Source organism: Trifolium pratense, linkage group LG7 (assembly GCF_020283565.1).
Source record: "Trifolium pratense cultivar HEN17-A07 linkage group LG7, ARS_RC_1.1, whole genome shotgun sequence".
NCBI lineage: Eukaryota > Viridiplantae > Streptophyta > Magnoliopsida > Fabales > Fabaceae > Trifolium > Trifolium pratense.
This window is the reverse complement of record NC_060065.1, coordinates 3,192,048-3,218,594: the sequence shown is the minus strand read 5'-3', so window position 1 is coordinate 3,218,594 and position 26,547 is coordinate 3,192,048. Positions and strand designations below refer to the sequence as shown.

Genomic DNA, 26,547 nt, shown 5'->3' with positions numbered 1-26,547 from the left:
TGTGGTGTATTCAATTATCTAAACATTAAATTCTTTGTATCATTAAATGCTATATTTCTATTTTTAGGTAGCTTAACATGTGCCCTTATGACCCTAAGTTAAATAAGTAGAATGTGTTACAGATATAATGTGATGTTGCTTTGAGCTAAATTTATGTACTATTTTTTTTTATCTATTCACGTCAATATTTTTAATAAAAATAATAGTTATTAAAAAATATAATAATTACTGAAGGAGTTTGAATGATTGATTGATACTGTTAGATTGAGAGATGCAAACTAATAGAAAGCATTAGAGTGAACCAAAACACATACGGTTATACGAAGCTATTTTTGTCATCCTACTTTGCGCGCCCTATTTTTACACATCCGTTACTTAAGTAGCGGATGTGTTAAAATCAGAAATTTTGGGGAAAAAATCCTTCCGCTACTAAGTAGCGAACATTGTTTGAGTAATCAGTAGGACGACAAAAGTAACTCCCAAACACATATATGAGTACCAGAGTTACAACTATACCTTAAGCCAAATTAACATAAGACCCAATAACTTATTATCTAACGTACAAGAATACAACAATATAAATTTTAACAATTACTAATATTTTTTTGTACAAAAAGTTTTAGCTTCTTTTGTGAGTCATATATATTCATTGTCAATTGTTGCAATAATAATCATCCTATCCTATAATTCAATTCAAAACGACCTTGCGCCAAACTCTAGTAGCATTCACAACATAGACATTTTCAATTTTGGAAGATAGACAAAGACCTGAAAATTTGACTCATAACGGCCATCATAATGCAGATAAATTATAATAATATTTTGTCAAAAACTAGTAATAGACCCGTGCTATCGCACGGGTCGTAACGTTACGACGATATTTTTTTAAATTATACTTTGGTAATCAAAATTAGAAGCAGATGTCATTGCATTATATATATATATACTGGGTCAAGGTTCGAAACTCGATCATTTCATTTATTTATTTTAAGGTTAAAATTTTTAGCCAATAAGCAACTACTTATTCTAGAAAAAACTAATATAAACTGAACGTGGATTATTATTAAAAACAAAGTGACGTGGATTATTATTGAACTCATTTTTAAATTTTAACCAGTTGCATCAATTAATACAGGTGTTACAGAAAATGTACCGAGTTGAGGTAAGGTTGAATGTTTTGAGTTTTCTGGAAGGAAGGTTTGTTAGTTTGGTGTTTGGTCGTAACATTTTTATTGACTTTATTGTAAAAACGCGGAAAATCTGCAAATCTACTCCCACCACCGCGTTCCCCCTCAACTACTACATTCTACACAAAGGTGATTTCCATCTTTATTCATTTTTTCTTTTATTATTACAACATTCCTTTTATTACTACGTCTACCTGACGTCAAATTAAGGCCATTCAAATACATATGATATGTACTTCTTCAACTTTGTGTTTTTCTCTTCTAGAAATAGAAACATTTACCCAAGAGAACAAAAATATTAAGCTTAGATTTTTATTTACAATAAAATAATATTAGGTTTAAAATTTATATTTATGTTTAGAATTTTTAGGATATGTTTAAAATTTATTGGATTAATTTGTTATTTAAAATATATGTTTTGTTTTTATGTAGTTTTATATATATAGTTATATGAGGAGGGATCCGCCGACTCCAGAAGTAAGTCAATGAGATCTTTATAAAATTTTTGATCTACTAAATGAGATCTTTGAATTCAACGGTTAGATTGAAGAAATATAATGCCGATATCGAGTTATTAAACGGAGTAAGTCAATGGAAACTTACTCCTGGAGTCAACGGATCACTCCTCTAGTTATATAATTATGAATAATATTATGAGAAAGAAAAACAAAAACTTGAGAGTATTATTATGTCTCATTTATAATTGCGCGCAGAAAATACCTAATTTATAAGAAAAAAAATAGAATTAACAAAGTCATTGGACTCAAGTGGTAAGTGGTTAATGAGTTAAACCAAAAAAGACGGATTTCAGGAGTACCCGAGTTCAATTCCTCGGTGAAACAATTTTTTGGCCAAACTTTACTTATCTCGTGGCCGAACTCTGAACTACTAGGGTCCGGAACCAAAACGTTATAAACCGAATTATGGCAAAGTCTATGATGCACAAGTGACTTAAGTTGCGCACCATGGACAAGTCACCGAAAACACTATAACGAATACGAATTTTACAAAATCTACCGTTTGATAGAAAGTTTATATCGTATAGAACATCCATAATTTTTTTAAAAAAATTTAAAATCATTTGATATGTTATTGAGATCAGTCAAAATTAACGGTTTATGGATTTTTATTCAATACCGTTAATCTTGATGAGTCTCAATAACATATCAAATGATTTTCAAAAAAATTTAAAAAATTTATGGATAATCTAAACAATATAAATTTTCTATCCAACGGTGAATTTTGCAAAATTCATATTCGTTATAAAAATATCGAACACTTGTACACCATGCACCACTTAATCAAGAGATTAAGTGGTGCATGTTAGACAAAGGCCCGAATTATTATGTCTCTCTACATACTAGTCCAACAAACAAAGACAGCACATAACCGGTCAGAAAAGGACAAGAATGGTTTACTTATTCAATTCTATTATTAATGCACGTGCCTGTCCACATTTGAAATAACTATGCTTTCCCATTACATAACCAACCAAACCAAACCACAAAAAATAAAAATAAAAACATTATTTAAAAAGCTTATATATACACGAGATTTTCGGGCACATACATTACATCACATACCATACCATATATATCAACTTCCCATTTTGTTGATTTTTCCTCTTTTTCTGTCTGCATAATTTCAAAGCTTAAAAAAACAGTTGAAAACAAACTTAATTGTTTTTGTTGATTATTCTTTGGCTTAGGAGAGACTAGAATAAATTGCTACTAATTAACGGTGTTAATTAGCCTAAACAAAGTTTTTGGATATGGCAACTGATGATTTTGTGAATGGTGTCGGTGGTGGTGTTAAGGATCACTATGGTGAAGATAGTGCTACAGAGGATCAACTTATCACACCATGGAATTTCTCTGTTGCTAGGTATTAATTTTGACTAGTCTTAGAAAACAATTCATGTTTTTCATGTATCATTGTTTGCTTCTTTCTTAAGTTCTTAATTGTTACTCCATTTGTGTCTTAATCAAATTATTACATTTTGTGTTATAGTGGACACACTTTGTTGAGAGATCCACGCTACAACAAAGGACTTGCCTTCACTGAGAAAGAAAGAGATTCTCATTATGTTCGCGGCCTTTTGCCTCCGGCTATCTTCACTCAAGAACTTCAGGTTCCATGATTACTAAGAATTTAAATCTATTGTGTAACATAATAATATTTCATGTATTCAATTATGAGTTTAATTCATATACACATTCAGTATAGATAATTTGTACACTATCGGTCAGTTATAATCGTCAGCAGATCATTAAAAATGCTTGATTTTAATAATAATTATTTCTGATGTTACACATATGATTCGGTTGTGATGTCTTGATAGTGTAAAAATTTGATACACTGACTAAAACTCGAGTTTTTTATAAACATTTTCGGCTAACTAGCCTTGTTGTTACTTGTTATTATGTGTTTTCAGGAAAAGAGGTTGATGCACAATCTTCGTCAGTATGATGTGCCTCTTCACAAGTACATAGCATTAATGGATCTTCAAGTACGTACTTAATCTTAATCCGATCTTTGTCTCATATTAACCGTCGTTTAAGATTATTCTTCTGACTGTCTTTGACATTTCTCAATTGACAGGAGAGAAATGAAAGGCTGTTTTACAAGATTCTGATTGAAAATGTCGAAGAATTGCTTCCTGTTGTTTACACTCCAACAGTCGGAGAAGCCTGCCAGAAATACGGAAGCATTTATAGGCGTCCTCAGGGTCTATATATCAGTTTGAAGGAGAAGTATGTATTTTTTTTTTTTGTCAAACTATTTTTATTTTTTATAACTTAGCATTTTTCGGATGAGAAGATTCTAAGTACTTGAATTTTTTCAGAGGCAAGATCCTTGAGGTGCTTAAAAACTGGCCAGAAAAGACTATTCAAGTTATTGTTGTGACCGATGGTGAACGTATATTAGGACTAGGAGATCTTGGTTGCCAGGTAATTTAAAACATCATACAATGGTTTTAAATTGTGATTGCCTTAACATTACATAAACATGCAATTGATGCATTCACAATTGTAGTTGTGATAATGTTGTAGAGACCTTCAAATCCTTTATATTGCAGTCATGATTGCATTTCCACACCGCAAATTTTAACCATGCATCATACCAATCAATTAATCTCTTTATCTGCATTGTATACATAGAGAATTACATTAACATGATTCTATTCTTTAATAATTTTGTTAGGGAATGGGAATTCCTGTTGGAAAACTTTCTCTCTATACTGCATTAGGAGGTGTTCGCCCTTCAGCCGTAAGAACTACTAAATGTTTTTTCCCCCTCTCTTTCCCTTTGTGTTACGCATAATTGATGATTTAATGGATTATCATCTGTATCTTTGATTTCAGTGCTTGCCAATAACCATTGATGTTGGAACAAACAATGAGAAGTTGCTGAATGATGAATTTTACATTGGCCTTAGGCAGAAGCGAGCAACTGGAAAGGTATGATAACATGCGAATTAATGCTCAATTTAATTTTACTTTTGCTCCCTTTTTTTTACTAAATCATTTGTAGTGATATTTCTCTACTGTTAACATAGTGTTTGTTCATTGTGGTTTAGGAATATGCAGAGCTCCTAGAAGAGTTTATGCACGCAGTTAAGCAGAACTACGGAGAGAAAGTTCTTGTGCAGGTTATATATCTGATTCAACATCTTGAGTTGTTGAGTTTTTGCTTGAATCAATCGTTTTCCTGATTTTATGATTCTTTTGTTTCAGTTTGAAGATTTCGCGAATCATAATGCGTTCGAACTTCTGGATAAATACAGCTCATCTCACCTTGTTTTTAATGATGATATACAAGTAAGATAACATACTTGAAAATATTTTAACTTATGCACAGTTTCTTATTATAATTCAGACTATTGACTCTGATATTCTTTGGTTTAACTCAGGGTACAGCTTCTGTGGTATTAGCGGGATTGCTTGCTTCCCTTAAATTAATTGGGGGAACCTTAGCTGACCACACATTCTTATTCTTGGGAGCTGGAGAGGTAAGTTCCTGAGAGATACTAATTTAGTTATTTGCATTTTTTATGATGTCCACACTTCCCGCACTGAAAATAATTTGAGAAAATGAATAATTTAATGTAACCACATGTGTCAGACAAAGGGCACACATTCAATGTTAAGTGTTGATGCTACATATTATATAACTTTCTCTGGAAGTAAGTTTCTAACTTCTATCTTTTGGTTATTGAAGGCTGGAACTGGTATAGCCGAGCTAATTGCTCTTGAGATTTCAAAGCAGGTATAACCTGATATTTGTACTTTATCTTTCTTTTTAAAGGTATTCATTTATCTCAAATACTTAAAATCAATACTTGTTGTTTGGTCAGACAAAAGCTCCGGTTGAAGAGACTCGCAAGAAGATTTGGCTTGTGGATTCCAAGGTAAAAATGGCTGAAGTGCCTAGCATTATAATTCTATATAGAAGCCATGGATAAGAGAAAAATGTAGATAGTAAAATAGAAATCCCTTCATGAAAATTTTTACTCGATTTGCAGGGTCTTATTGTTAGCTCTCGTCAGCAATCCCTTCAACACTTCAAAAAGCCTTGGGCTCATGAGCATGAACCTGTTAAGGACCTTCTAAATGCTGTCAAGGCAATCAAGCCAACTGTATTGATTGGAACATCTGGAGTAGGAAAGACATTTACCAAGGAGGTAGTTGAAGCCATGGCATCCTTGAATAAGGTACTTTCATGCTTTCTATAACACTACATCTTTTTCGTTTTTGAATTGTCGTTTTAAGGTTATTTACATATATCAAATAAACTAATAAGTTTTGTTACTTTTGATAGAATCGTTTGTTTTCTTTGCAATAAATAGTTCGAGATAAATTTTACTAACTATGAAAAGATTTTAATGTTTATGATATTTCTTGGCATGTAATGTAGAAACCTCTCATTTTTGCACTCTCCAACCCAACTTCACAATCTGAGTGCACAGCTGAAGAAGCTTATACATGGAGCAAGGTAAATTTTTATACGTTATCGGTTATTTCTTATTTGCTTAGCTTAAGAAATCTCATTTTATGAGTTATTTCTTACTTACCATATTATGTCTCTTCTGTTTGCAGGGCAAAGCAATTTTTGCTAGTGGAAGTCCATTTGATCCTGTTGAATATGAAGGAAAAGTTTTTGTTCCTGGACAGGTTATAATTCAATACTTTACTTAGCTTTTTCTTTTTCAACAGACATTAATATACCTTACCAAAAATTAGTGACTGATTTTTATATATTGTTTTTCTACTATGCAATTTAGGGCAACAATGCTTACATTTTTCCCGGCTTGGGTTTGGGTTTAATCATGTCTGGTGCAATCCGCGTGCGTGACGAGATGCTCTTGGCAGCCTGTGAGTACATGCAAACTCGAGAGCTTATATCATTAGAGTGCATGATATTGTATTAATGTTAATACATAGTTTTCACTTGAGTGCTAATTAATTCCATTATATATTTTTTGCAACAGCTGAAGCTTTGGCTGCACAAGTATCACAGGAGCACTATGATAAGGGACTGATATACCCTCCATTCACAAATATCAGAAAGATATCAGCCAACATTGCTGCTAGTGTTGCAGCCAAGACATACGAACTTGGTGAGTTTCATTGTGAAATGTGTTTTGTTCAGCTCAGACAAAACTTTCTTGTTTTTGTACTTAATTTTTTCTTGTGTTTGGTGGACAGGTCTGGCTTCTCATCTACCTCGACCAAAGGATCTCGTCAAATACGCAGAAAGTTGCATGTACAGCCCAGGCTATCGAAGCTACCTTTGAGATTTTGATAAAAATAATGTGGATTTCGTTCTCATTCTGCAGTGTTAGGAACCGATTTGATTTATTTTATTGCTTACTAAGAGTGTGGTGTATAAGGCATTGCCATTTGATTTGAACTTCAATTCTTCAACCTGTTCCAAGGTTGACTTTACCAATCTTTCAAAATATTGACTTGTAAGAAGAAGGAAAACCATTATCAATAATATTCACATTCCTTTTTCAACTTATGCTGAATGGAACATGATTTCTACATTAGCATGAGATAGTTGTTTGTGGCGCATTTGAGTATCTCTTTGGTTTGATCCAATTTTTTTATTCTCTATTCACTTCCAAACAAAGATAAATATCTCATTCATTCTGCTGATGTAGAAGTAAAGAAATCCAATGAAATGTGACAAGGAAAGCAAATGAGAAAAATTCTATTGGTTCATTACAACCAAACTATCTCTATTTATTTCAAAAGTTGCGAGTAAATTTGACAGATTCATAAAAGTGTGCAATTATATTGCGCACATCACTACATAGAAACAATGCATTATATTATGTACATACATTCACAGAACCAAGTCGTGCTTTATGAATACAGGTTTCCACACTAAGCTAGATTAATGTATTCATATAAAACTTGTAACTATATGGTCACCTATTACATCAGTAGAACTAAAGGTTTTGGGGTATTTCTTCTGCAACTTGACAGCTCCGAATACCCCAAAATGAACCCGGCTTCAGTTTTTTGTTGGTGGTTGTAAAAAGCCATCCCATTTGGGTTCCACATGTAGCACAGTTTGCGATTGTCCATGCATATCTGCCAAATGTAGCACATTGACGTATCAGATTTCACATTAAAATACATCAAATTATTCAACCATAAATTTTAGCTTATAAAAAAGAACAGAGAGAGTATACTATTATAACAATCCTCACGAGACATGAAAATGGACTGAAACTCACCCAGGAAACCAGCTGTATTCTGTAACTGCGTGCCCAACAAGAGATAAGCCATTGGCCTTGTAAAGAGTCATTATCTCATGTACATAACCACCAGGATTCACATAGGCACCAAGAGGACCCTCATCTGACATTACCAACATATTACTTCGTTTTGCAATTGTAGTCTGCAAATTCAAATATATATTTTAAAAAAAGGAATAAACATCACTTTAAGCACTTTCAAGAATTATATATCCAAAATCGTGTAAATTTTAAACACAAGCAATATAGTATGCAAAACTGTGGAACTTGGTGAGAAATGATTACTTGGCATCTTCTACATCGGATAAGATCAATGCTATTTAGTAATTCGATTTCCCTGCGCAACCTATACACGATGCCGTCGATATCCAAAAGTTGTTGTCTTGTAGACTCAGAAACAGGTATTTTACTGGCGATATGAAATGATAAAACACCAGGTTTCTTGATGAGACTATCCATACTAGGCACCCCAATTATTTGTTTCCACATATCTACAAAGTTATCAACACAGTTACGCAACAATTAGTTTTTGTACTGAAGAACATATTTATTTCATCACAGTAACAAGCCAAAATTAAGAGATAAATCTAATACTTAAATCAAATTGTTTATACAACATAAGTTTTCACCAAAAAATTAAGAATTGACGAGTAATTATATTATCTATATTCAGTTAGTTAAGATTAAATTTTTTTTTTTGACAAACTAAGATTAAAAATATTTAAAAAGTAAAAAATGGACAAAGGCATAGATTAATATAGTATACTCCAACACTATTTATAAAATTCAAGTAATAATTGTATACAAATTTTCTATTAAGATTTTTGTTTGAATTTAAAAATCAACAATAAAAAAGCAACACACAAGAAAAACAAAATTTCATTAGCCAATAATAGTGATATCATAACAAAGGAGGTAAAACGGAAGAAAATATATAATAGAGTCGGAAGGAGAAAAACAAAACTACCTGCAGCCCTTTGTGCAAGCCAATAGGGGTCATACATACGATATACCCAGTGGGGCAAGAAAGCATTTGAAATTTTATGTGATCGTATATTCTTTAAGCATCTATTAAACCCTTCTTCGGATGACTGCTTTCCAGAAGTGGAACAATTCTCAATGCTCAAATCCAAATTGGACCCCATTTCCTGATCTGACTTATGCATAAAGTTAACATTACTGCTGTTTGCTGCTACATCGATCGTATCAGATGCAGAACCGCAGCCAATGACTGATAAGTGGGTTTTCCTTTCAATTGATGAAAACTTACTCTTAAAACCCTCATCTAAATTTGCTTCTGAATCATTTCCCCCATTTAAGGCATGCACTTTAACTCGGCTACAAAGTATATTACTTGATGATGTTGATTTGCCAAATGCATCTCTTGGAGTTCTCAATGGTAGATCTTCTTCGATAATTTGGATCTCTCCATAAGGCTAAGAAGAACAACCCCAACAAACAAAGAAAAGGGAGTCATCAATCTTTAGATGCGTAGCTAAAGAACAAGTGGATAATAATAATAATAATAATAATAATAATAATAATAATAAAAAAAAGGCAACAAATATAGTAATAGTTTTCTAACCACTCCGTCCACATCATTCCAATGTCGCCTTAGGTGAAATCGTTGTTGTCCACGGGTAACCACATTCAGTGAACCGTCCTCTAGATGCCCATATTGTCGAATCTGTAGATATGACATTAGCGAGTAAAATAGGCCAATAGACATATACAACACTGATATGTAACTATATTTAGAACTAAGAAGACTAGCAAATACAAAATTAGGCATTGTATGAATGGATAGAATGTTATATGCGTAAGGAATCAATTTAGCTCTATTGGTTCTAAATCCACATCAACAACAATCAAAACTTATCTCATGTGATCGAATACATAGATGAGATGCATCATAATTCCCTATCATGTATTAAGTTCAAAAACATATTATCTTTAAATCTCTCTTGATAGTTTGGTAAGTGAATTTTACTAGTTTCACACCTCCTCCAACTATTAGACTGCTCTCCATCTGATTAACCATCGTCTTCTTCACACGTCTAACTCACGAGGTAGGATTCTACCATCTTTTCTACTATGGAGCTGCCTCAATTTTCTCTCTAAAATAATTGTATTTCCAATGTTGTTTCTGAAACGGGGTGCCGGAAGGTGCTATTTATTAATACAGAAATTACAGAAATTACAACAAAAAAAAAAGTTTCATTTTTTATTTAAAACCCATATCAGAAACAAGCATTTATTAGTGAAATTATTCGGTGCAAGTTTAATATAAACAGCACATCAGATTATACCACAGCGGTTGTCCCAATGCTTGCTGCTTTCATCATAAAACTTCCAGTTTCCCTGTGACCCCGAATCTGAAATGAAAATGCACGTCCATGACAAATTGATGTTTTATTCGTAAAACTAAAATGGAATTCTCAAGCATGGAAAAATCAGAAGCAATCATGTAAGGAGTTAAAGTTAACCTACCACAGCAATGGTGTAAGGAACATCAACTTGACTCAAAGCTCTCTCAATAGCAGTCACAAAACGAGAAACAGTAACCCTAAGGGGAAGAGTAGCCCCAGGAAAGAGTACAACTCCTGAATATTGCAAGGGCTAATCAAAGTAAGTCATGTAAGATAAAAATCATCTAAATATTGTTTTACTATCGCAATGCTTGATTAGGCGTGTCTTGTCTACAAAAAAAACAACAGCAGATGTAGCAGCATAATAGAAGAAAATGAAAATAGAAAAAGTAGTACAGTAGTACCTTGGAGACAAAAGAGAGGAAGGTTGAATATAGCACCACCATCCAAAAAATCAGTCCTGTGGCTCGTGTCTTCAACATCTGTGAGCAACAAAACAAGGATTGATTGAGCATGAAATTAAAAAACCAAACAAACAACACAAATAGTTAGCAGAATAGAATCGTAGTACCTCCAAGATATGTGTGCAAAGAAGCGATACTGGTATTGAAAGTAAATTCATCTGATGAATTTCCATTGACAATGCCATTACTGCATGAGAAGATATTCAGAAATGTAAAATCGTGTACTTGCATAATATTAAAATATAAGAATAGGAAGTTGAGTGAAGGAATTAATTACGGTTGGTCTTGGGAAGAGGAAGAAGAAGATGGAGAGGAAAAGTGGATGAGAGGGTGATCGAATTGTTCATCATCTTCTTCTTCTTCGAAGAGGAACTGATCGATCTGTAATTCCTCTGTTTCGGGGATACCACCCTCTTCAACTTCAATTTCATCATCAGTTTCCATTTTCCAGTTGCAGCCTTGTCAGTTGTTAGACTGAAACCTAATATTACCTCATTCCCCTAATTAACCTCTTGTGAAAAATTTACAAATTTACTATTGTATTTTTTATATAAGATTCATTTTTTTTAAAAAAAAAAAATCAATCTAATATCAATTATTTGTTTGTTCACAAGCTAGCACAGGGTGAAAAGTAACAAATATAAACAAAAATACATTTTTTAGATTCATTGAATAATAAATAAAATATATAATATATAATACAGATCAGATACATTTATTATTTAATGAATTTAAAAAGTATTTTTTTTTTGTTTATATTTGTGTCCGGAGAGAGTAGCATGGTAGAGATCGTTCCTAAATTAACAAAAAATCAATTATTTGTTTACAATTTAATTGTTTTAACTCATTTTTGTCTTTATGTAAATTAAGTATTTTCTATGTACAACTGAACATTATAGAATTCAAATCGACAATAAACATTTCATAAGATTTTATCACATTATTTGTATATATTTTAGTATGTCTTGTGCTTATAGAATTCAAATCGCCGACAAACACTTCATAAGACTCAAATTATACGTTTTTAGTATGAATAATAGTATACTTCAGTTAGTAGCGACATTGCATATAATATGGAGAACCGAGATTTAAACATGATACTTCCACTTATTCACCGTAAAAGTTTTAATTATTAGACTACTTGACAAAAACATAGAATCTGAGTCATATTTAATAAAAATAATCATGTCAGATTCATATTTATAAATAAGACAAATACAAATTGTAGTATTAGCATTGTGAAGCTAAGAGATGAAACTATTAGTTTCAAAAACCAAAGGACAAACAAACTTTCCAAGCTTGTAAAATAATTTAATTGGCAAAAAAGGTAATAAAAAATTATAATTTTTAAATACATTTAGCCCTAATTTTAATCTATTATTTATATGTTTGAGAGTTTCTCTCTCATGATCAATTTATTAGGTGGCATCCTCTCAAGAAATTTAATCTCACGTGGCATTCTCTCAAATCATTTTGTTGACGTGTCATCATTCTGTGATTTCTTCTTTAGTCATTAATCCTCAATAATAAATATAGAAATTTCCTATGCTCAATTTTTTTTTTTACGTAATTAAATCAATCTTAATTAATATTAGAAGATTTCATGAAAATTGAATAGCAAAGCAATTAGAAAAAAATTAAAAAGAAACAAATTATTTTGTTCGTAATTAAAAGGAAATAATTTAATACAAGATTACAAGACTATTGTTCGAAAAATTACTGTTTCAGTATTAATTATTGATATTGATTCATGAAAAGAATCGGTTTATTTTACACATTATTAGCATTCAATATATTCCAATTTTACGAGATTCTTAGCTTATTTAAAAAAATTAATTATTAATTACTATATAAGTTTTTGCATTAGCTAGATCAAAATGGTTAAAATAAAAAAATAATAATTATAGATTATAATATATTATTTATAAAAAAAATCAATTTTTTATGAATTTTGAAAAATTACTAATTTCTATATTTTTTTTTGTTTTCACCACCAATTTAATCTGGTTCGGGACAAGTTCAACGTCAATCACCACTGACCAACTAACTATTAGTCTAATTTCTATATTAATTCGTTATGCAAATTTAATATTTTTTTTATTCATGTACGTCCAAATAATTCATTTGTGTGAAATTTTTATTTTTATTTTGTGTAAAACATTGATATATTCCAAAAAAGGAATCAATATATTTTTAATTAATTTTTAGTAATGATTTTAACTACACATTTTGGGCAAATTACTTATATACCCATGTTTATTATTCTATATAAGAGGTCTTTTGATGAACATTACAATCACATTTCAGGTATGTCTCTTTGTTATTCTATAAGAGGTCTTTGGATGAACATTACACATGTTTATAATTTTCGTGACTCTTCATTGTTTTATTTGTAGTAGTGAAGTCGACGATCCAAATTGCAATGTGTTGGTATATATCTTTAATTTACATCTTTCTACTACATTTTTTTGTTGATATAAGTTTTGTACTTAAATGATGTTTATAAATAATTATAATCGTACTAATTTTGAGATATAATTTTTTATTTGCAGATCCATGTAGAAGAATGACAATATTCCTTATACAAATTAGAATTTAGCAGTATCAACTATTGTTATTGTTCTATTAATATAAGCAAAATAAATCTGTCTATTTTATTTTTATATGCAAAATAAACCTGTTTATTATTCACATAAAAAAGAACATCGAAAAATGGCACGCTATGAGTCATCTATGGTTCTGAATTATTATTTATTTTGACTTTATGGTTCTGAAATTTTAAATTCAAAGTTAATGGAAAGAATGTTTTTTTGTTACAAGAATGAAAATTTTCAATTAATTAGAAAACATATTAATACCAATTTTGAAACACATACACTTAAATGAATTCAAATTAAATACCATAATGATTAAATATATTAATTATAAAACGTATCAATCTAATATTAACAGGGTCCATGATTTATTTCCTATTAGGTTTTTTCTTGGGTACAATGGCTATAAAAAATAAAATACGTTGAAGACATAACCAAAATGAATCATGATTATATGTGATGTGATAATAATAATATTCTATGATTTTGAAATTTAATTTTAAATTCAAAATAAATTGAGAGAATATTTTATTTTAATAAAAAATATATTAGAGAATATTTTATTTTAATAAAAAATATATTAATGGCAATTTTGAAATATTTCTACTTAAATGAATTCAATTCTTTAGAAAATATAACATAATTTTTTTTGGAAAAGCAATTTTTTTAATTAAATAGAGAAAAGAGCACAAGAAGTGCTAAAACACAATACAAGCAAAGTCTGGTACATAAGAGCCTCAAAAAAACCAAAGTTCAACTTTAAGCATGGAGCTCATAAGCTCAGTCCTGTCCTTATATGATAGCAGAACATCAAAGAGATAGAATATGTCCAGAATAAAACTAAAAAACACCAAAAAAACAATCTAGAAAAGATAACATTTTCGTTAATATTCATATTGTGTCAATAAAACATTAGTCAAAGCAAATATGAATTCACATAAAAGGAAAAAAAAGAATGACATAATTATCATTAAAATTATTGCACAAAATAATTAAGAGATCATTAAGATGGTCAATGAAAATTTGAATCCATCCAGAAAAATTCTTAGGTGAGTACTCACCCAACAATTAATGGTTAGGCACATTCAATAAGATAATTACATGTAATAAAACCATAATAATAAACAAATATGTTAAAACTAAAAAGACAATAGACATCTATTATTTATATGTTTAGGAGTTTCTCTCTCATAGTCTTATTCCTATGTGGCACAATTTCATTGATCCATGTCTTATGTGACATTCTAATATTTCTCCAATTCCTATGTGGCTAACTATGAAGGCCTTTGCAATTTCTCTAATACATGATGATATCATTTTACTTAGAATCTTTGGCTAATTTGGAAATTCAATCATTTCTCAATTATTGTTTATAAATCGTATTTAATGCACCTATTAAAAATAATTTTAAAAGGAAATAACTCAAATTCAAATATAAATAATTATATCTCATTAATATATATATATATATATATATATATAATACATAATATTATACATGAATTTTTTTTTTTTGTGAAAGTATTATATATGAAATTTTATATATACCAAACACTGGAGTTTTTTTACGTAATATTTTTTTTATATATATACCACAAGAGTTTTTTCTCAAGGAAACAAATCTACGTGGACAATCCATTTAAATAGAGCATCTTTGTTGGGTTAATTGAGATGATGATAAACAAAAGGATCGGTGGAGAATGAGTCCAAAAATTGACTATTTTTGTTTTGAACGAATTAATCACTCCGCTGATTTAATGGGTTTGATAATGCTATATATAATCCTTTCAAGCTAAGTTTATTGGTTGAGACTTTGGTGGTTTTTTTTCAAACTTAGCAGATACATGCATGATACACAAATGTATACTAGCTTTCATTTTTCATGTGATATTTAACAAATATACTGATAAAATAATATAAACTCTTCGAAGGACTATACTATAGAACGAATTGCTTATAAAAAAAATTATATAGAACGAATTGGCCAAATGTGGAACTGAGAAATTGAAGGCTTAATATGTTTCAAAACAAAATTGAAGGCTTAAGAATCTCTGAACAAAAATACTCACCTTAAAAGGAATATAAAAAAAATAAAAATAGTAATTTAATTGTTCACAAAAAAAGTTATTCTTAAACTTCATACTTATCGAACAGAGAAAATGGTGTGATTGTCTGAAATATAAAAGGAATAAAATAATTGACTTCATAGATTATTTTTCTATTTTATTTTATTATTTTATTAATTTTATTAATAAAAAAAAATTACATAGTGATTTATACCAAACATAATATTACAATAGGGGGTATTGATAAAAAAATAATCTACATGGAGGTATTAAGGAAAAAATAACTTACACGGGGTGGGACATACATTTGTAGATTTTATTATATAAAAAATACGATAAATATCAATTGAAAGTAAGGAAAGTAACAATGATTTTATATATAAAAAAAGAAAGAATTAAAAGTAATAATATCATGTATTACTTTGTTTTTATTTTCCAAATATCACTGTAAGATAAACAAATAGATAAATTTTTTAAAATTTGCACCATTAACAAATGCGATATGCATAAAAAAATGATATAAATTTTTTTTGTGTCAAGCAAATGACAAATAATTCTACTGTTCATTACACTTACACAAATGTGAAATTTTTTCACACGGGGACATGGGCTAAAATACTCCAGAAGAAAACAAATGTCTAAAGGAGAGAGATGACGATTAAGAACTAATATATATTAACCGTTAGATTATTTTTTGCTTAATGACCTTTTTTATGAAAATAAAAGAACAAATATACAAACATGTGGGTTGGGAACGGGGAGTGGAGTATCACTCTCCGTTCTACCATTTCTCATTAAAATCTCCAAAATTTGGATCATTTATCATATTTAAATAAATTATTACATTAAATATAAAATTAATTTTACAAATAATTAAAAAAACCCACAAAATATTGAAAATTTAATAATCCATATTTTTCATATGTCAAAAAAATATCTATATTTTTCATTGAACATTAACCCGTGCATTTGCACGGGTAAGTTATACTAGTTTTATTTTAACAGAAAATAAATAAATAAATAAATCAGTGTGAGTAGTGTGTGACTAATAGTAATAAGGATTGATCCTCCGAAGAACTTTACGGTCGCTTATCTCAACTGAGTTTAAGTTGCTACACGCGTGATATCGAAAGGGAGCACAGCAATATCAACATTCAAAGGTGAAGCAGCCTTCTCCATACGATAAGCAAAGTAGAGAAGATGGGTGTTGTTTCTCATTACGCAATTCCTTCATGCTTTATCCCATCGCTGTACCGTATACATTTACTCTCATCATCTTTATAATCTCTCCTTTTCTGCTTTTTCATTTTTGATTATAACTCAGTTATTACAACAAACAGGTCATGTGCAGCTTCAACTCTCATTCGTTCTCGCCGCCTCAGACCATCCTTCCGATGCTGTACCACTCTTTCTTCAACCTCTCCACAGACTCCTACTCCGTCCCCAACCTCTATCAAGTATTATATCACATCACACCATTCAATTCTATCACTTCCTCGTTTATTCAACTAACTAACTAACTAACTTCTTCTTTTTTTCAACAGAAAACGAGTTGCCTCAGGAGTTCAACCTACTGGTTCAATTCACCTTGGAAACTACTTTGGCGCCATCAAGAATTGGGTTGCCCTTCAGGTTTTTCCCATTTTCTGTCATAATGTGATTGAAAGTACTATATTAAACCTGCCTTTCTAGGGAACAAGGATTTGTAATTTGCTAATTAACCGCACTTCTCTTTTCTTGATCACAATTCATGCATTTAATAGTATATACTAGTTTAAACAACTGTGAAACTGTTTGAACAAACTGATGGATTGGAAACAACTTATGACATATCCACAAGTTCTTTTCAGCTTATTTCCGTAAGTTCGCCAGGATGGCTTATGAAAACGACATATAGAACATATATTATACATACATTGATGCTATAAATGTTTAATTAAGTTGTTTATCCATACATGACAATCTTTCTATTATCAGTGTAGGATATTGTGACCCAGACAAATGAGTACGGTTTGCTTATGTTAAATGTCTGGGTTAATTGAGTTGATTCCATTCCAGCACAAAACATTTTTGTTCACAAATTTACATGAATTTTTAAGAATTGACATTGATTTCATTTTGCAGAATGAGTATGATACACTTTACTTCATTGTGGATCTACATGCGGTATGTCCATATTTCTTCTACTAACTAGACTCGTGAAACTCCTAGTGATACTTTTATCATTCTCTTTTTCTTGTTTCGAGCTACAAGTCTGAGCTCATATTTTGGTATGTGTTATAATGTGAAAATGAAAGGATCTTCTTGATTTTCATTATTTTCCTTCTTGTTGTGTTGCTTATGAGCATTACTGAGTTTACTATTCTGCAAGTGACGACTTCATATTGGATCTTTCGCTATTTCTTGGTTCTATTTAGATTGGCTTCATAAATAGACCAATTAATTCAAGGCTTCTTGTCAATGAGGCCGAGCAGGCCAAGCAAATTTGCATTTTTGTTTATTACTGAGGAGTGAGGATATTGATCCAGAATAGTGTATGCCACCTTTGTGCCAATTTCGATGTCCATTGTTGTTTGAAGTTAAATAGTAGCCCGACTTTGTAGGTCAAAGATGTATCACATATGAAATGTGGTCACTGGAAATCACATGGACAAACTATGCAACATTGTCATATAATTTTTTAAGGTTTCTTACTTCATAGTTACACCTTAAAACACAATCAGTTAATTGTATTGGTTTCAGAAGAGAAATTGAAGGACTAACTTTTTGCTTTTCACTGTATATACAGAATAAAGCCGACTTTCGTATCTTATAGACATTGAATTATGTCCTATTTCTCACCTGTTCAGTTTTTCTTGCGTAGATTACATTACCTCATGATGCACAACAGTTATCTAGGGATACAAAGTCAACTGCAGCCATTTACCTTGCATGTGGGATAGATCCTTCAAAGGTTCTTTGCAACTTTTGCTCAGATCTTTTTAAGAAATAATAATATTTATTGTGGAAATGTCAGAGCTAGTGTCCATTGAGGATAAATGACATTCATTTCTGCAAACAGGCTTCAGTTTTTGTCCAGTCCCATGTCCGTGCACATGTAGAATTGATGTGGCTGCTAAGTTCCACAACACCAATTGGCTGGCTGAACAAAATGATACAGTTTAAAGAGAAATCTCGCAAGGCGGTGCGTTTATAGCTGTATGCATTTCTCATTTCCATTTTTAATTTTTTTTTTGTTTGCGATTTTGTAGATCTAATTTGCTCTGCTCTACTTTGCTTAAATTTTATTTTTGCTCTTTCTTTCTTCTTTACAACAATACATTTCCTTCTTGAAAATGATCTACTCAAAGTAAGTTTGTTTTATTTTTTTATTTAGCCTTATATTAATTTTTTGGAAATGGGATTTAAATAAAATACATACATCAGAGTTCAGACTGTATATTTTTTTATAGGAGAATGTTAACATGTGCACCAAGAGCACATGTTAAGGAAACAAAAATAGAAAGTATTAAATGCTGAAGCATTAAATTTTAATTTTTTAAGCATTAAATTTTTGTATGATTAAATATTAAATTTCTATATTAAGATACTTTAACATGTGCCCTATATGCACATGTTAACAACACCCTTTTTTATATTGTAAATTCTATGATGGTTGTGGACGCGAGACTACCGCTGCGCATATAATTGTATGAACAATTAGAAAATAAAACAATTATGATACACACACACACACACACATTCAAGTAAATGAAAGCAGTTATTCATAATTATGTACAGAGAAGATTTTGTTTTGAATGGAAAGAACTTGAGTGCATGCCACATCCTTTTTGAGCTTTACTTATGCTTCGGCTCTCAATACTGCAACTTATTGACCTTTTTCATTATTGCTCTTCCGCTAAAGTTGGGCAAAATATAATGCTCATTTATTTAGGCCTTGATAGTCGGTGAAGACTATTCTAAATTATTAACATCTAAGTTTTATGTATTTCCATTTATTTGTACTATGTTGTTTGTCTTTGGCCAGTGTAGTTTTGCTAAACCGGGCCCTTGTTTTTTTCATAGTGGCTTGTATTATTCATTCATTCAAATAACTTATTCTTCTGGAATTGGATTTTAGGGAGATGATGAAGTTGGGGTTGCTCTTTTGACTTATCCGGTTCTGATGGCTTCTGATATTCTTCTATATCAGGTGGTTTTTAAAACTATACCTCATTGACGTTTATAATTAACAGTTTATGTTCTATCTTATATTCCCCACTGGTTGATCATGAAATAGTGAAAGTTGAAAAACCTGTAAATGTGCTAATGTTACTTAATTTGATTGTAAATGCTGATGTTATGTTATATATTTACCACAAGTTAGTATAATTCTTACAAATATGCAGCATTTGTTTGCAGACTGATTTTGTCCCTGTTGGTGAAGATCAAAAGCAGCATTTGGAGTTGACCCGTGACTTAGCTGCACGGGTTAATAATTTATATGGAGGAAGAAAGTGGAAGAAATTAGGCGGGTGAGGAATTAATTTTTAGATTTGACATAATAATCATCCATTATTTAGCTTCATTCTTAGATTTATGTTAGGCTTGACCATTCTTTATTTTGTACATTTATGACAGGCGAGGTGGTTCTATATTTAAGGCAAGTTATTTCACTCCCATTAGAATGAGCTGATGAATTAAAATGCAATTGAAATGTGTTTTTGTCTAACAGAGTTTTATGGGATATAGGTTCCAGAGCCCCTTATACCTCCAACCGGAGCTCGAATTATGTCCCTAACTGATGGCACTTCGAAGGTATTTCCAATATTTCTACTTTCTCCCACATATATGTGCGCGCGCGCATACACACACGCATTTCTGTATATGAACTCTTTAAAACTCAGCTGGGTTCAATTTTATTTTATATTTTGACTCTGGGTTCAATTTTATAGATGTCAAAGTCTGCACCTTCTGATCAATCCAGAATCAATATTCTTGATCCTAAAGATGTAAGTAACTACATTCACTAGAAACAATTTGCTCAGGTTGTTTATTTATTTTTGTAGGTCTTGTTGCATGGTGTATAAGTTTGTTTTCTGAACTGTTTGCATTTAATCTATGTTGGAATAATGACTTTATTTTTTTTTTGGTATGAACTCTCTGGTTCCCGGGGGAAGGGGGAGTTCATTAACCACTTGAGTCCAATGTCTTGGCTACTTGATAATGACTTTGATAATCTAACATACTTTGATAATGACTACTTAAATAAAATGAGAAAATCAAGAAACAAATTATAGTAATATGAAAACTTAAAGATAATCTAACATACTATAAGATTAGAAACTCATCCGATGAGATACCTTAAGATAGTCTAACATAATATAAAGATATTACAAGACATATTTTCTAATATTATAACACTCTTGTATGCTAAAGTTTACTACGATTTAAGCTTGTTGCAAATGTATCTTTTGAAAGAGAAAATATAGCAACCAACTTTTACGAATTGCAGGCAGACCTAACCAAAATGTTATTGCCATTGGGCCAGAAGTTGTCCTTAGCCTGAAATAGCCAACTTAAGTGTGGAAGGTCATCTGTGTGGCTGGTGCCTTGATTTTGGTTGGACGAAGGGACTACCAGAGACTGTTGACACTGTGCTAAGATCAATGACCAGAGAGTTTTCCAATAGAGACTAAATTGAAACAAAGTAGAAAGCACATTGGGATAAGAGTGACTTGGATTTTTTTTATTTTTTTTACTATCGAACAGCATTGAACTGGTAGTTAGACAAACATATAGTCATGTGGCTTGCAACAAATTAGAAACAAACCACAACATGCACAGAACCGAACTAGAAGAATTTTGCAATAGCAAGCAAGCCAAAGACTGAAGATTGGATCTAAAAGATGCGTACAGACCATAAAGTTGAGCAGAAATAGACCCAAAAATGAAGAAGAGGATAAACCTAATTTTTTTTTTATCCAAATGAAGAAGAGGTAAAAACAAGATGGCCACAACGACAACAAAGAACTTGAGACCTAAAGCTGCGCAAGCAGAGGATAAACCTAATTTTTTTTTATCCAATTCTCAGTTACTTATTGTATTACATTTATGTTATTATTGGACCCTTGGATTAAAATTGGCTCGTGGTCAGGCATTCCATACCTGACTCCTTGGGTTTTAGCACCTGATTTGTATATATTGTATGATCACGTGGATTTAAATTAAATGATGATTCTGTTACCCATATTGAATGAAACATTTTTGTGCAAGTTTTGTATTGATATATGGCTATTTGCCTGTAGATGTTATTTTTCCTATTTGTCTGTAGTTGAATGAAACATTTTTTCTATTTGCCTGTAGATGTTATTTTTCCTTTCTCTTGCTCAGAGTTTTCTTATTTTGTTTTGTAGCTTATAGTAAACAAGATCAAACGTTGCAAAACTGATTCATTTCCATGGTTAGTATTGTTATTATCCCATTTTTAATGATATTATATCATTATATAATGCTGCTCACGGTTCTTGGAGGCTCTGTGCCTTCATCTGTAAATGCTTACTTTTTTCTTCATATACTCGTTTTCTATAAATATTTTCAAATTTGGTGGTTTGTAATTTCTGAAATGACTACGGTGAATCTAACAGCTTGGAATTCGACAATCCTGAGAGGCCTGAATGTAATAATCTTCTTTCCATATACGAGCTTGCTTCTGGAAAGACAAAAGAGGTCAAAAATAGATTATATTTTCTTTACATTTATAATTGTTTAAGTTTTCAATAGCTTAGCGGTTTGATAACTTAGTCATCAATAATTGTTAAGTTGTCAATATCTTGTTCAACCAAGCATGTTTGATGCTTTCCATGTCAAAATTTTATTTTATGGTTTTACTTTTTGTGTCTGCAACGTATTAAAGTGTGTGCTTTTGGTATTTTGAGGGTAAAACTAAGAGCTTACCTAAAAGGACAGGAAGTTAATAAATTACACATGCCCTTCGTATTGATCCTATTTATAACCCCTTCTAACTATTTAACTAATCCTAACTATTTTATTCCCCTTTATTACCGTAACAGATGTGCTTCAAGAATATGTTGTCTGTTTTACGATCCATGATCATGAATTAGTCTTTCTCAAATCATGCCATTAGGATTAATATTTTTAAAACTTTCTCAACGTATTACTGTCATTGTTGGGAAGAATTCCTGAGCATTAATTTGTGAAATAATTCTTTCTACTATCGTCAGTCAAAAGGCCTGAGATAGGATATTGATCGTACCTAAGAAAGTTCTTGTTTAAATGTTATGTTGTTATTGTTATATTTCTTCAAAATGTTTCTCAATGATGCAGTGATTCTTGGACTTCCAAACATTTACAGAGATATTCTATTTGATACCCACTTTTTGTGTACAGGAAGTTGTGAAGGAATGCGAAAACATGAATTGGGGCACATTCAAACCTCTTTTAACAGATGCCTTGATTGACCATTTGCATCCCATTCAGGTTCCAAATACTAATTTGCTAGGATTTTTCTGTACTGCAATATTGACTGTTTAGTGTTTGATGACCCATTCTGAATGGGAAATTTTAGACTTACATTTGAAATTATTTATATAAGTTTATTTTTTTAAAAAAATTACATAAATTTATTTGGATAAGTAGAGTTTAATTACTTTCGAAAAGACCAATTTTGAAATAATCAGTTTATGTCTGGATTTTTGTCACTATGAGAATAAGTTTTGTTTGGATAGTTTTATGCAACACATTTTATAACTTCTTTTCCTGAAGTGCCATAAAATGGGTCTAAGATCAGGTTTACCGCCTTGGCTGTGTCTTGATGTCTTGCTGATACGTCATACAATTCATATTAGTAGGAATTTGACAGTATTGAGTTGTTGTTAGTTGCAATATTTCTGTGTAAAATTTGTGATATTTTGTTAGACTGAATTCCATAGTAGTACATGTTTGCATAGTAGCAAGAACCTGTGGTTATTTAGTTTTTATCATTGCTGAATATGGTCAATTGGTTGCACATTACATTCATGTTTTCGAGAACTAGTCCTTGTAGGTTTTCCATTTCCTTCTATCATTATGCAGTCTCTTCAACTATTTATCAGACATAGTTTTTTGTTTCGCAGATAGAACAGTATGATGCGTGCATTTTCTTGGTGAGCTTATGGTCTGCATTATCATTGTGTTTTTTGTTTTCCTTTCTTTAACAGGTTCGCTATGAGGAACTCATGTCAGATTCAGGTTATTTAGACAAAGTATTAGAAGATGGTGCTAGAAAAGCAGCAGATATAGCGGATGCTACAGTTCATAACGTATATCAAGCAATGGGATTTTCGAGGAGACAGTGATGGATGACGCTAAACAAAATTAAACTATAAGATTGGTGAGAGAGCTACTTAATTTAAAACTAACTTTTGGAGTAATCTTTATTGCGGGCATATATAGTTAACTGCTGGAAGTGGAAAGATTATTTGATGCAAAGCTAAAGATTCCGTGTGTTCTTGATGCAATGAGCCCAATCTCATTCTTTTTTTCTCAATGGCTATGCTTTATCTTTTTTCTTCATTTTTTTTAATCTCCTCCATTATTTATTTGTACTGTAATATTTGAAACTAAATTGATAAATGATTTTGCCATTGTATTTGATGGAGACGCAGCCTAGTCATCTTAGCCCTGTCTCCACTTGGCCTAGACACACAGCCAACATATTTGTATACTCAGCTATTGGATCTTCAGTCATTCAATATCTTATCACACATTTAATTTTAAAAGAGGATGATATTTGAACATCTAAAACTCCACACTGTATTTTTTTATAAAAAAATAATTTTGCACCGTATTTGACACCACATAAAAATACATTGATTATTTAATGAATCTAAAAAATTATTTTTTGCTTATATTTGAAACCGGAAAGAGTATATACATGCTGTCTATGCTATTAAAAAAAAATTGGTCCGAATCCGAGGCTAGCTGTTGTGGCTTTGAATATGAAGGCTTCTAGCAATGAGTCTATTGACCTTATATTGTTCAATCCTTTCTGTTTTTGGAACGGGAGAGTGAGAGGAGTATAAACTTTGGTCTAGTCTAGAATAGTTGAATTTTCATTTTTAACAATATTTTTGAGTTTGTGGCTTTCATGGCATTGTTCCTATCAATGAATGTGACAATTATTCTCTTGTACTACCACATGAGTGAATGACAAATATTGCACGCTAGTTAGCCGATCACTGAAATTGCACCACTAAGACATACTATATACTCATCCCTCTATTCCTTTATTCTTTCTCCCAATCTTCTCCACTAGTATTAGTGCCACCACTTTACCTATAAACATGATCGTTTCTTATACCCTTCCCACTACTAACTAGTACTAATATTCATCTCATTCAAATCAAATACCTATTGTTGACACTGACATATAGATGCGGTATAATGGATCTAAGTACCTAGAAGTATCATATTACCCCACCATGATTGAGCATGAGTAATGTTATCACTTGGAGGACCATATATTTTGTGCTAAATGAACAATGATACTCCCATTGTCATTATTACAACAAAGACTTAAAAGAATCGATTGATTGCAAGGGGAAACCTAAATTCAATCCGACGTTCTTTCTGTTCATGCTTTCCTGTCTCCCCAAAACATTACTTCTTCAGTCCTTATCCTTAAGTTGTTTTTTTAGATAGACTAAAATATTAGAATTGAATCCTCTTGAACAATTTCTTTATGTTTTTCATCCTACTCTTATCTCATTCATTCATTCATCTTTTTTATCTCTCTTCTAAACTGTTCTTGTTTTCTTTTGTTGGTCAATCAACCATTGAATTAAAAAAAATATATTAACAAAACATACGTGAGAGAATTCAACTTCAAAAATATGAGTAATTAGAATTAGAATACCATGATTGTTTTCAAGGTGAAAATGATTCAAATTACTTTGCCTTTTTGGTGTCAACAAAGGGGCACAACATAATGATTGATGCACAAAATAATAATCTTGGTATAAAAAAATATGGGTTAAATATATTTTTGGTCTAGTAACTTTTGGTTTTTGTCCTTATAATTTTTTATATATATTTTCATCCCTAAAAAAAATTGTTTTATTTTTAATCCCTGAAAAAACCATAGAATATCATGCATTCCTTTCAAAACGCCAAATAGAAAAGAAAACAAATTTGTAAACAAAAAAAAGAAAAGAAAACAAATTGGAAGTAAATATGTAATCTCTATTCTTGTCTTGAATGTGAGAATTTCTAATTCACTCTTATTTTCTTTTTTTTTTTGGTAGTAAAAGAGGGCTAACGCCCAAAAAGAAAAGAACTATAGAGTTACATGAAAATTTCTAGGCATGCAAGCCCCAGAAAAGTCATCAAAAAGAAGACTCGAAACCTCATTTGGAGGAGTCTCCATGACATGAATATTAAAAGAATTCAGAGAAAAGCTGAAATTAGCCAGCCAATCAGCACTTCTATTTCCCTCTCGCCAAGTATGATTGAATTGCACCTGCCAATCCAACTTTAAAAGCTCTTGTATACGACGCAAGGTAGGTGGATTACCATTGAATTTAACTTTCCCCGTGATCATATCAACCAGACTTTTTGAGTCACTTTCCACCTGAAGATGGCAGAAACCTTGTCTCCAACCAAGTTGCATTCCCAAGTACATTCCCCACATTTCAGCGGAGAGAGCGTCACTTTCTGTTGTTTCGATTTTAGAATTCGCCATAGTTAATAGTACTAGTAATAATTTTAGCACCAAAGGAATCCACGAGTGTCTGATGGATACGTGGTTGGCATAAGTGCAATTATATATGGGAATTACTTTTCTCACCTTACTAATTCTGGGACGCGCCCTACGAAATTATTATACTACTCTTGTCTGCTACTTAGATCACGAAATACTGTCCAACATTTAAGTGACAGATGTGTAAAAATTCCTTAGTTTTTGAACCAGTTGAGATATCACATCCTACCAAAAAATTTATAACGTCCGCTACTTAAGTAGTGAATGTTATAAAAATTTCTCATTTTTATAACTTTTGTAATATTTTAACTATATATGAAAGTTGCACTTCAAATGTAAGACTTTTTGCTTTATATATGA

General features: G+C 31.1%; 3 protein-coding genes across 3 annotated transcripts; 2 read left to right on the top strand and 1 right to left on the bottom strand.

Moving 5' to 3' along the window:
* The first annotated feature begins 2,651 nt into the window (after window positions 1-2,651).
* Window positions 2,652-7,211, top strand: LOC123893670 (NADP-dependent malic enzyme). Its single transcript, XM_045943447.1, has 18 exons — window positions 2,652-3,071; window positions 3,198-3,318; window positions 3,622-3,696; window positions 3,789-3,940; window positions 4,033-4,138; window positions 4,392-4,457; window positions 4,553-4,648; window positions 4,768-4,839; window positions 4,925-5,008; window positions 5,101-5,199; window positions 5,409-5,456; window positions 5,545-5,598; window positions 5,713-5,901; window positions 6,105-6,182; window positions 6,287-6,361; window positions 6,472-6,562; window positions 6,679-6,807; window positions 6,896-7,211. The coding sequence occupies exons 1-18, from the start codon at window positions 2,959-2,961 to the stop codon at window positions 6,982-6,984; spliced, it is 1,737 nt and encodes a 578-aa protein (XP_045799403.1). The 5' UTR covers window positions 2,652-2,958; the 3' UTR covers window positions 6,985-7,211.
* Window positions 7,212-7,467: 256 nt separating this feature from the next.
* Window positions 7,468-11,301, bottom strand: LOC123893671 (protein cereblon-like). Its single transcript, XM_045943448.1, has 10 exons — window positions 11,067-11,301; window positions 10,897-10,976; window positions 10,730-10,807; window positions 10,447-10,559; window positions 10,266-10,331; window positions 9,542-9,643; window positions 8,924-9,392; window positions 8,242-8,447; window positions 7,936-8,099; window positions 7,468-7,789 (listed from the first exon to the last, which is right to left on the bottom strand). The coding sequence occupies exons 1-10, from the start codon at window positions 11,231-11,233 to the stop codon at window positions 7,645-7,647; spliced, it is 1,590 nt and encodes a 529-aa protein (XP_045799404.1). The 5' UTR covers window positions 11,234-11,301; the 3' UTR covers window positions 7,468-7,644.
* A 5,253-nt stretch (window positions 11,302-16,554) lies between these two features.
* On the top strand, window positions 16,555-24,193 carry LOC123893669 (tryptophan--tRNA ligase, chloroplastic/mitochondrial). Its single transcript, XM_045943445.1, has 15 exons — window positions 16,555-16,699; window positions 16,790-16,906; window positions 16,994-17,081; window positions 17,574-17,615; window positions 18,313-18,402; window positions 18,511-18,633; window positions 19,570-19,641; window positions 19,851-19,963; window positions 20,070-20,091; window positions 20,181-20,246; window positions 20,384-20,440; window positions 21,845-21,891; window positions 22,076-22,157; window positions 22,839-22,928; window positions 23,648-24,193. Exons 1-15 carry the CDS (start codon window positions 16,650-16,652, stop codon window positions 23,783-23,785), a joined length of 1,197 nt encoding a protein of 398 aa, XP_045799401.1. The 5' UTR covers window positions 16,555-16,649; the 3' UTR covers window positions 23,786-24,193.
* The last annotated feature ends 2,354 nt before the right edge of the window (window positions 24,194-26,547 follow it).